Raw genomic sequence first — 12821 nt, forward strand, 5'->3', positions numbered from 1 at the left:
CCAGAGAGCTCCCCGCAAAGGGTGGGAGTTTGAGGAAGTAGTCTGGACGCCCTCTCCCTGCTGATGGGCTCCTGGGGAAGGGGCATCGCCGAGGATGGGAGCTGGATAGCCACTGTCCATGTCTGTGCCATTTGAGTGGGGGAGGGCAAAGTTCAAGGGCTCTTCTTATATCTGGAAGGTTCTCTGGCTCTGGTGCCGTGACTGGTATCAGCTCTAGTACTTCCTGTTTACTACTGCTCAGGGTTTCCCTAGGAGAAGGTGATTTCTCTCTCATTCTCACACTTTCTCTACGCAGTGATGAGCGTCTGGGATAGGTCTGTGGTCCTGCACCTCCCGAGTAAGCGTCAAGGTCTAGCATGGGAGGGAGAAGCCTCGCGGGAGCCTCAGGTCTAACTGTTCTCCAGTCCTGTTCTAGGTGAGGACCTGATTCCTCAATACCCATGGTGGCATTTCCCCCTCTGCTTTTAACCTACAGGTAAGAGGAGAGAGCATTAGGATCCCCACTCCACCCCAGGCCCCAAAGGGTCATTTTATTGTCTGGAGATCCCAGGAGGGTCAGCCTTTGTTCTTGGCTCTTCTGAGTTACCCCGTCTCCGAGTGGTAGGATGAGCAAGAGTTGACCATCTCTTCTTAAGTAAATGCCAAACCTTCCTTTCAAGTAACTCATTCCTATCATTCTTTGCCTTGCAGGCATGACTTCAGCCATGGAGGGCTTAAATGACACCACAGAAATTAACTTCATTCTCTTAGGACTCTTTAACCACACTCAGACCCACGTGTTCCTCTTCTCCATGGTGCTCATGATCTTCCTCATCTCCCTGCTGGGCAATGCCCTCATGATCGTGCTCATCCATGAGGACCCCCAGCTTCACACGCCCATGTACTTCTTGCTTAGCCAGCTCTCCCTCATGGACTTGATGCTGGTCTCCACCATAGTCCCCAAAATGGCAACTAACTACCTGATGGGCACCAGGACCATCTCTCCTGCTGGCTGTGGCACCCAGATCTTCCTGTTTCTCACTCTGGGAGGGGGTGAATGCTTCCTCTTAGCGGCCATGGCTTATGACCGCTATGTGGCCATATGTCACCCCCTGCGCTACCCCATCCTCATGAATCAGAAGCTCTGCTTCCACATGACTGCAGGTTCCTGGCTTCTGGGAGGGGTGGATGGTCTGATGCAGGCTGGGGCCACTCTGAGTTTCCCTTACTGCCATTCTCGGGAAATAAACCACTTTTTCTGTGAGGCACCCACACTCGTGCGCCTTGCTTGTGCTGACACCACATTTTTTGAATTTTTCATGTATGTGTGCTGCATCCTGATGCTCCTGATCCCTCTGTCTCTCATTCTGGCCTCCTACAGTCTCATCTTGGCTGCTGTCCTTCACATGAAGTCCACAGCCGCTCAGAAAAAAGCCTTTGCCACCTGCTCCTCTCACCTGGCTGTTGTGGGACTCTTCTATGGAACTCTTATATTCACATATATGAGGCCCAAATCCTACCATTCAGTGGCCCATGACAAGGTGGTCTCTGCTTTTTACACCATATTCACACCTGTGTTGAATCCCCTTATCTACAGTGTGAGGAATAAAGACGTCAAGGGGGCTTTGAGAAAGTGGCTAGAGAAACGTTTTCTGGGACATTTATAGTGTGAGTGATTTGATAAACTGGTAGCAGCCCAACTGGATCCACTATGTATTTACGAATATTGATACATTTTGCTCTCATTTTGCCAGTTTTCCCTGTTTAAATAAAACTATTTCTTTTTTATTTTGTAAATTAAAATTTATATTTTCCCTGCTTTCAAATATTGTCATAGTATTTTTCTTCTGGACGTTGGACCTCAGCATTAAAAGCAAATGAGGTACCAGAAGTAAAACATATGGTCAACATTGATAAAATAAAGGAGATTTCAACCTTTAATGTCCTTAGGCCCTGCTCACGGGATCTCAATATAGCTAAATTTTAAAAATTACCAGAGTCAACAAATTCAGTTTCTGACCCTGACATGAGTTGTACATCTGATTCATTTATAAATAACCTTAAAGGGAGAATTCAAGCATAAAGCTGAGGGTAGAACGTCCCTGGTTTCCATGAGACTGAAGTAATACAACCGTGCAGATAAACTAAGTCCTAAAGTTACAGTCCTAAGATAAGACAAGCTCTATAACTATCTGAAGTGTATTCATCTAATGATTTGTAATATCATGTCTTATGACCTTAGCGAAGACTGTATCCCAGGCAGTGGATCTAACCTGGGCTTAAAAAACAAGATTAAAAACAAAAACAGAACAACAACAACAACAAAGGACCTTTTCCTTTAAAGATTCTAAAAGGTTTGTTCATTTTGTGTCAACACCACCAACTCTTTTGTGTGTGTGTGTAATTTTGAGGATGAATTATATAAACATGTAATAATTAATCTGAATAAAAGCCATGCATATCTTAGTTTCATATAATTTTGACAAAATAGATTTCAAATAAATAGTTAAATGAATAGGAAACAAAATGCTTAAAAATCTTGTAGGAAATACTGTCAAAATTTTTGCTAGAAGAGGATGTTCTGAGGGTATAGGTGAGTTAAAAAATCATTATGGACAAAGTAAGCAGATTGAACTGTATATGGTTAAATATCTAGCAATCACTAGCTGGCTCAGTCAGCAACACATATGACCCTTGATATCAATGTCATGAGTTCAAGACCCATGTTAGACATACAAATTACTTTAAAAAAATACACAGTAATCATGAAGTATAGAAGTGAGTATCTCGACCTGAACAAAGTAACACTCATTATAAAATAATTCACATGATAGAACTAACCACACAAATCAATACAGACATTAGATCGATTCATAATAGTGATTTGGAGCAAAATTCCATTTTCTACACGTTAAAATAAATATTTACTCTTGATGTATATAGATAAGAATTCATCTTTGGGGCGCCTGGGTAGCTCAGTGGGTTAAAGCCTCTGCCTTCAGCTCAGGTCATGATCCTACGATCATTGGATCGAGCCCCACATCAGGATCTGTGCTCCACAGAGGGCCTGCTTCCTCCTCTTTCTCCCTGCTTGCCTCTCTATCTACTTGTGATCTCTGTCTGTCAAATAAATAAATAAAATCTTAAAAAAAAAAAGAAGTGTGATGCCAAATCAATGAACACTGTTATGCTGTAAATAAACAAATAAAAAAAATAAAAAAAAATAGAAGTTTTCTTTGCTGCCAAGAAAGCCCTAGGGTTGATGTTTCATGTTCTTTGTGTTTCAATAAATCTAATGACTTGGGAGAAATTTTATAATCCTTCTATAACTTTTGAATTGCAAGTTTTAGGATAATTAATTTTGAAAAATTAAAAAGACAAATAAGGACCTGTACCCTACAAATTTGATTCTAAGGAAATATCACATTAAAAATGAAGAAACAAATTTAGAGTCCATAGTCTCTTATGGTTCGCCTCCCCTTCCAATTTTTTTTTTTTATAAACATATAATGTATTTTTATCCCCAGGGTACAGGTCTGTGAATCGCCAGGTTTACACACTTCACAGCACAGATTTAAATGGTCTCTTGCCGAAATTCTTAAAATCTGAATTTTAACATCTCGATGTACTACTGAGTCTCATTTATGTCATTATCTCACATCATCTCAAACAAAAGAACACATATATATATATTTGATGATTCAAAAAATTTGGTTCCATAGCTTTTATAACTATAAGATTTCATTCCCAATAGAATGTCAAGACCTTGAAGTAGAAAGGTTAGAACAAATTTTTAAGTTCCATCATCATCCACTTGATTACATTTAACAGATTAAATTACTGGGGAATGATATGCCAACTTTGACATCACACATCCGTCTCAAACACAATTCATTCTAAATGCTTACAATATAACAATAGATAGTATAGTCCAGGCTATGTAAAATTTAAAAAATATTTCTGCTAGTGTAGTTGAGTGATTCATGTATTAGAATATAAGAGTTCATGAAAAAATTTATATTGATAAGTAGTATATATATATCCATTTTTATATATTTATAAAATATGTGTGAGCTATCTTGGAGATGAATCTCCACATCTCACTTCAGATGCCCCAACTAACATAAAAGTGACGTGTCTAGCAAACTTTGCCTGAACAAGTTTTATGAGGAAAATTATGTAGTATTGTTATTTTATGCTACATACATTTGCATTGTCTTGCCTTGCAACAACATTAATTACAACATAATTTGATTCCTGAAAGAGGCATAAACCCAAAACTCATAGGATCTGTTTGCAGTCAGAATTTTAAAAATAAATAAACCAGAAACAAAGCAAAACTAACCCTAGGAAACTTTTTGCAAAAAACTAAGGGCTTTGAGAAACCAGTTGCTATAACTAATACAATGCTAAATGTTTATTGAACTTGAAAAAAATGAATAAACACATCATTCATCATCAGGGAAATTCAATCAAAATTACAATGATATATTACCTCACATCTTTCAGAATGGCTAAAATCAATAAAACAAGAAAGAACAGTTGATGGTGAGGCTGTGGAGGACAAAGGATCCCTCATGCAGTATTGATGGGAATGCAAATGATGCAGTCACTCTGGAAAATAATATAGGGGTTCATCGGAAAGTTAAAAATGGACCTACTCTATGATCCAGCAATTGCACTACTAGGTATTTACCCAGAGGATACAAAAATACTACTTCAAAGGGATACATGCACCCCTTTGTTTACAACATCATTATTTATAATTGCCAAGATATGGAAGCAGCCCAAACGTCCATCAACCGATGAATGCCAAAAGAAGTAGTCTATATATATACAGTAGAATATTATTCAGTTATAAAAAAGTCAAAGATATAAACATAGTGATTCAAAGTGGCGCATGAATCCCAATATTTATAGCAAAAATGTCCATAATAGCCAAAATAAGCAGAGTCTAAATGTCCATGAACGTATGAATGGATAAAGAATAAATAGTTTTATATATACATATATATTTGATATACAATGAAATATTACCCTCCATCAAAAAGAATGAAGTCTTTTCTTTTTCAATGATTAGCTAGAACTAGAGGACCTAATACTAAGTGAAATAAGTCACTCAGAGAAAGACAAATATATGATTTCACTCTTATGTGGAATTTTAGAAACAAGACAGATAAATATAAGGGAAGGGAGGGAAAAATAAAATAAGATGAAATCAGAGAGGGAGAGAAGCCATTAGTCTTAACTCTAGGAAAAAACTGAGGACTGTGGGAGGGGAAGTGGGATGGGGGATGGGTGATGGGCATTAAGGAGGGCATTTGATGGAATTAGCACTGAATATTATATGAAAGTGATGAACCACTAAACTCTATCTCTGAAATGAATAATACACTCTATGTTAATTTATTGATTTCAAATAAAATTTTAAATACAATGAAATCTTGCTATTTCCAACAAATGGATCGAGCTAAAGAATATAATACTACCTTGCCAATTTGGATACCTTTTATTTCTCTTTGTTGTCTGATTGCCGTTGCTAGAACTTCTAATACTATGTTGAACAAGAGTGGTGAGAGTGGGCACCCTTGTCGTGTTCCTGATCTCAGCGGGAAGGCTGCAAGCTTTTTCCTATTGAGGATGATATTTGCTGTGGGTCTTTCATAGATAGATTTTATGAAGTTCAGGAATGTTCCCTCTATCCCTATACTTTGAAGCATTTTCATCAGGAACGAATGCTGGATTTTGTCAAATGCTTTTTCTGCATCAATTGAGAGGACCATGTGGTTCTTCTCTCTTCTCTTCATGATTTGTTCTATCACATTGATTGATTTGCGAGTGTTGAACCAACCTTGCAAACCAGGGATGAATCCCACCTGGTCATGGTGGATAATCTTTTGAATGTGCTGCTGGATCCTGTTTGCTAGGATCTTGTTGAGAATCTTTGCATCCATATTCATCAGTGATATTGGTCTGAATTTCTCCTTTTTGGTAGGGTCTTTGCCTGGTTTGGGGATCAGGGTAATGCTGGCTTCATAAAAAGAGTCTGGAAGTTTTCCTTCTGCTTCAATTTTTTGGAACAGCTTCAGGAGAATTGGTGTTATTTCTTCTTTGAAAGTTTGGTAGGAGACATGATTCTTTATATGGAAAACACCAAAGACTCCACCCCCAAACTACTAGAACTCATTCAGCAATTCAATAACGTGGCAGGATACAAAGTCAACGTACAGAAATCAGTGGCTTTCTTATACACTAACAATGAAAATACAGAAAGGGAAATTAGAGAATCGATTCCATTTACTAGAGCACCAAGAACCATAAGATACCTGGGAATAAACCTAACCAAAGAGGTAAAGGACCTGTACTCGAGGAACTACAGAACACTCATGAAAGAAATTGAAGAAGACACAAAAAGATGGAAGACTGTTCCATGCTCTTGGATTGGAAGAATAAACATTGTTAAAATGTCTATACTGCCTAGAGCAATCTATACTTTTAATGCCATTCCGATCAAAATTCCACCGATATTTTTCAAAGAGCTGGAGCAAATAATCCTAAAATTTGTATGGAGCCAGAAGAGACCCCGAATTTCTAAGGAAATGTTGAAAAACAAAAACAAAACTGGCGGCATCACGTTACCCGATTTCAAGCTTTACTACAAAGCTGTGATCACCAAGACAGCGTGGTACTGGCATAAAAACAGACACATAGACCAGTGGAACAGAGTGGAGAGCCCAGATATGGACCCTCAACTCTATGGTCAAATCATCTTTGACAAAACAGGAAAAAATATTCAATGGAAAAAAGACAGTCTCTTCAATCAATGGTGCTGGGAAAACTGGACAGCGATATGTAGAAGAATGAAACTCGACCATTCTCTTACACCGTACACAAAGATAAACTCGAAATGGATAAAAGACCTCAATGTGAGACAGGAATCTATCAGAATCCTAGAGGAGAACATAGGCAGTAACCTCTTCGATATCAGCCACAGGAACTTCTTTCAAGATATGTCTCCAAAGGCAAAGGAAACAAAAGCAAAAATGAACTTTTGGGACTTCATCAAGATCAAAAGCTTCTGCACAACAAAGGAAACAGTCAACAAAACAAAAAGGCAACCCACGGAATGGGAGAAGATATTTGCAAATGACAGTACAGACAAAAGGTTGATATCCAGGATCTATAAAGAACTTCTCAAACTCAACACACACAAAACAGATAATCATATCAAAAAATGGGCAGAGGATATGAACAGACACTTCTTCAATGAAGACATACAAATGGCTATCAGAAACATGAAAAAATGTTCATCATCACTAGCCATCAGGGAGATTCATATTAAAACCACATTGAGATACCACCTGACCCCAGTTAGAATGGCCAAAATTAGCAAGACAGGAAACAACGTGTGTTGGAGAGGATGTGGAGAAAGGGGAACCCTCTTCCACTGTTGGTGGGAATGCAAGTTGGTGTAGCCACTTTGGAGAACAGTGTGGAGATTCCTGAAGTAATTAAGAATAGAGCTTCCCTATGACCCTGCAATTGCACTGCTGGGTATTTAACCCAAAGATACAGATGTAGTTAAAAGAAGGGCCATCTGTACCCCAATGTTTATTGCAGCAATGGCCACGGTCGCCAAACTGTGGAAAGAACCAAGATGCCCTTCAACGGATGAATGGATAAAGAAGATGTGGTACATATACACAATGAAGTATTATGCCTCCATCAGAAAGGATGAATACCCAATTTTTGTAGCAACATGGGCGGGACTGGAAGAAATTATGCTGAGCGAAATAAGTCAAGCAGAGAGAGTCAAGTATCATATGGTCTCACTTATTTGTGGAGCATAACAAATAACATGGAGGACATGGGGAGATGGAGAGGAGAGGGAGTTGAGGGAAACTGGAAGGGGAGATGAACCATGAGAGACTATGGACTCTGAAAAACAACCAGAGGGTTTTGAAGGGGCGGGAGGGGTGGGAGGTTGAGGAACTAGGTGGTGGGTAATAGGGAGGGCACGTACTGCATGGAGCACTGGGCGTGATGCCAAAACAATGAACACTCTTATGCTGTAAATAAACAAATAAAAAAAGAATATAATACTAAGCAAAACAAGTCAATCAGGGAAATATGAATATCATACAAGTGCACACATATGTGGAGTTTAAGAAGCAAAAAAATCTACAAAGGGAAAACATTGGATAGAGAGAAAGCAAGAAACAGACTTAATTACAGAAAACGAACTGATGGTTACCAGAGGATAGGTGGGTGGGTGGATGGTTGAGCTATATAAAGGGAATTAAGAGTATATTTACTTTGATGAGCACTGAGTAATGTGTAGAATTGCTTTTGTTTTGTTTTGTTTTTTAGAATTGTTGCCCCACTATATTGTACCCCCCCCAGAAACTAATATAACATGGTGTTAAATGCACTCGAATTAAAATATAAATGATAAAGAGAATCTTTATAGGATCTAATTCAGCATCTGTATTTTTTCTTTACCTCCCAGCGAATTTTCATTGGGATTCCTGGAAACAGCTGAGACTTTGATGCTTCCAGTTCCTATAAGACAACAATTCTTTCTGTGGTTCTATATATTGCTTTCCAGTCCCCTTTTTGCTTTCATTTCTTATAGGAAGGTCCCATTCATGAGCTTCAGGAAGGCACCTAAAATATAATAAAATATAATATATTATATATATCATATAATATATTAATAGAATATAATAAAATATAATATAAATTATATTATTGTATATTATTATATCATATATTATATTATATTTTGTCATATATTTCTAAATATTTTATTTATTTATTTATTTGACAGAGAGATCACAAGTAGGCAGAGAGGCAGGCAGAGAGAGAGAGGGAGATGCAGGCTCTCCGCCAAGCAGAGAGCCCAATGCAGGGCTCAATCCCAGGATCCTGAGATCATGTACTTGAGACGAAGCAGAGGCTTAACCCACTGAGACACCCAGGTGCCCCTATTATATCATATATTATTATATTACTATATTATATGTATTATATTTTATATATTATATATAATATTATTATTATAATTTATAAATGGTTATACATGAGAGGAGAGGGGATATATGCAGCCTCAAAGGCTGAGAATATCTACAATATTCCATGATCACTTCCTGTCTCTGATGAGTATTTCATTGAATAGGGGCATAGTCAACACAAGTCAAAGCTTAGTTTATTTTGATAGACTTAGTGTCAAAACAACTAAGTAGTTTTACTACTAAGATACAGCACATGGGCAGAAACTTTAATGAAAATTAGGATTCTGGGGGCACCTCTGTGGCCCAGTTGGCTAAGAAGCTGCCTTTGGCTCATGTCCGGATTGGGATCAAGCCCAGTGTTGAGCTCCCTACTTTATGAGAGCCTGCTCTCTCTCTCTCTTTCATAAGTATATAAAATCTTTAAAATATATAGAGATATATCTGAGCTACTATAACTTGTTAAGAGATACATGTTATTTTGTATTAACAAAATGATATAAAAATCAGATGATCATCTGCATAGGTGCAGGACAAACATTTGATAACATGCAACATATTGTCTTGATAAAAACACTCCAAATATTAGTTACAGGAAAAAAAAAACTTCCACATAATAAGGGCCCTTTAAAGCACACCCACACTTAACAATATAATAAACACTAAAAGTGCTGAAAGTTTTGTTTCTCTAAGATCAGAAACAACACAAGGATGATCATTCTTAAATTTTCTATTTGTATAGTACTGAGAGTTCTAGCCAGAACAATTAAGCAAGGAAAAAACAGAAGGTATTCAAATCAGAAAGAAATAATCTAACTTGCTTTTTTTTTTTTTTACAGATTACATCACCTTGTATCCAGAAAACCACAGATGACTCTACCAAAAGGTTATTAGAACTAATAAACTAATTCAGTAAAATTACAGGATATATAATCAATGTATAATAATGTTTTCTTTCTACACACTAATGTTGAAGTTTTGGAAAGAGAAGTTAAGAAAATAATCCATTTACAATAAAATCTAATGAATAAATACTTAGGAATAAATTTAATAGTAGAGGTGAAAGATCTCTACACTAAAATGTACAAGAAAATGATAAAAAGTATTTGAAGAAGGCATAGATAAATGAAGAGAACCTATGTCCATAGGTTATAGGAATTAATTGTTAAAATTAATATAACATTTAATTTAAGGATTCTTAACAATATTCATGCCAGTGAAAGCTATATTCAAATTGCATACAATCTCTTCAAAATTTCAATGTATTTTTCAAATAAAGAGAAAAAAATTCTAAAATTCTAGGGACCACAAAAGACTCCAAATATCTAAAGCACTTTGAACAAAAATAAAGCTGGAGGATTCACAGCCTGATTTAAAACTAGATTATAAAAGTAGTAATCAAAAAAATGTGTTAGTAGATTAAAAATGGACTCATGGAAAATGAAAAAGAGCAGAGATTCAAGAAATAAAGTCTCATATATACTTAAAATCCATCATTAACAAGAGTGCAAATGATAGGGTACCTGGGTGGCTCAGTAATTAAGCGTCTGCCTTGCCTCAGGTCATGATCCCAGGACAATGGAATTGAGCCCTGAATCAGGTTCCCTGTTCAGCGGGCGGGCTGTTTGTCCCTCTCTCACTCCCCTGCTTGTGTTCCCTCTCTCGCTCTCTATCAAATAAATAAATAAAATCCAAAAAAATAAAAAAAGAATGCAAAGGATACACAAAATGGGGAAAATATTCTCTTCAAAATTGGTGATTGGAAAACTGAATACCACCTGTAAAAAAAAGAAATTAGACCTTTAGTTCACAACACTCATAAAAATTAAATTGAAATGGATTAAAGAATTAAATATAAGATTTGAAACTGTAAAACTCTTTGAAGAAAGCACAGTGAAATATCTCTTTGGCATTAGTCCTGATGACTTTTTGTTTGTTTGCTTTTTTATGACACCAAAGTACAGGTAACAAAACCAAAAATAAACAAGTGAGCCTACATGAAACTGAAAGGTTTCTATAAAGTAACAGAAACAGCCATGAAAAGTAAAGGCAACCTATGGAATAAGAATATTTGCAAACCATCAACTAATAAGCTTAATATACAAACTGTATAAGACAAGCATTATGGAAAAACACAAACAACTTAAAAAAAAGAAACAATTTAAAACAGACAATATGGCATAGCAAAATCTATGGGGTACAGCAAAACTGGTTCTAGTGGGGAATTTGATAGCGACACAAGCTTATCTCAAACAAACAAACAAACAAACAAACAGAATGAATCTCCCCCCCAATATGTATATATAAAGAAACGAGAAAAATAACAAGCAAAGGACAAAGTTAGTAGAAGGGAATAAATAATGGGATCTGATTGAAAGGAAATACTATAGTTACTATAAAGAAAATATGGGTCACCTGGCTGGCCAAGTCGCTGGAATGTGTAACTCTTGATTTGAACCCCATGTTCATGATTTGAACCCCATGTTCATGATTTGAACCCCATGTTTGAACCCCATGTTTGAACCCCATGTAGGGTGTGACCCCATGTTTGAGATGGATGTTGTGTATAAAGATTACTTAAAAATAAAATATATTTTAAAGAGAAAAAAATACAAAAAGCCATGAAGCTAAAAGTTGATTCTTTCAAAGGTAAACAAAATGAACAAACCTTTACCCAGACTCAAGAATAAAAGCCTTCAGGGGCACCTGGGTGGCTCAGTGGGTTAAGCCTCTGCCTTCAGCTTGGGTCATGATCTCAGGGTCCTGGGATCGAGCCTCATGTCTGGCTTTCTGCTCAGCAGAGAACCTGCTTCCCCCTCTCTCTCTGCCTGCCTCTCTTCCTACTTGTAATCTATGTCTGTCAAATAAATAAATAAAATCTTAAAAAAATAATAAAAGCATTCAATTAAGTAACATCAAGAATACAAAAGAAAGTACAAATGATGCTACAGAAATATCAAATATCCTAAGAGACTACCAGGAGATTTATATGCCAATAAATTAGACAACCTAGAAGGACAGATAAATCCTTAGAAATTTACAGTCTTCCCAGATTGAATCATGAAGAAGTAGAAAATCTGAATATGCTTATTACTAATAAGAAGATTGAATTAATAATCAAAAACCTCCCAGCAAACAAAAGTTCTGGAATAGATGGCTTTACTAGTGAATTATATCAATTATATTAACATTCAATAATTATCCTTCTCAAATTCTTCCAAAAAATCAGACCAGTTGGAATACATCCAAATTCATTTTACAAGGGTGGCAATACTCAGATACCAAAACCAAGCAAGGACACCACACACAAAAAATAAATATAAGAAAATAAAATATTAAACACACACAAACACATATTTCAGATGAACAGAGATGCAAATATTGTCAACAAAATATTAACAAACTGAATTCAAAGTACATTCACATACTTATATGATCAACTGGTATTTATTCCAGGGATGCAAGAATGATTCAACATCTATAAATTAGTCAATATGATACATCATAGTTAGAGAATAACAAATAAAAATCATATGGTAATCTCAATAAATGTAGATATTTATTTGATAAAATTTGACATTTATTTATTACAACTCTCAACAAAGTGTGTATAGAGGAAAAAATATATCAATATAATAAGGTTACAGTACAAATTACATTAATACATTAATTACAAACGCACTCCCAAAATCTAATGATGAAAAGCTGAGAGTTTTTACTTTAATGTAAGGAAAAAGACAAGAATACCCACAATTCTGTCATTCCTGGGAGGATCAGTTGGTTAAGCATTTGCCTTCAGCTCAGTTCATGATCCCAGGGTCCAGGGATCAA

At 36.4% G+C, this 12821-nt stretch overlaps 1 protein-coding gene across 1 annotated transcript; it reads left to right on the forward strand.

Moving 5' to 3' along the window:
- Positions 1 to 704: 704 nt before the first annotated feature.
- On the forward strand, positions 705 to 1646 carry LOC123938365 (olfactory receptor 2T33-like). Its single transcript, XM_045999692.1, has one exon. The coding sequence runs from the start codon at positions 705 to 707 to the stop codon at positions 1644 to 1646; it is 942 nt and encodes a 313-aa protein (XP_045855648.1).
- The last annotated feature ends 11175 nt before the right edge of the window (positions 1647 to 12821 follow it).

This window comes from Meles meles, chromosome 3 (assembly GCF_922984935.1).
Source record: "Meles meles chromosome 3, mMelMel3.1 paternal haplotype, whole genome shotgun sequence".
In the NCBI taxonomy this organism is placed as follows: Eukaryota; Metazoa; Chordata; class Mammalia; order Carnivora; family Mustelidae; genus Meles; species Meles meles.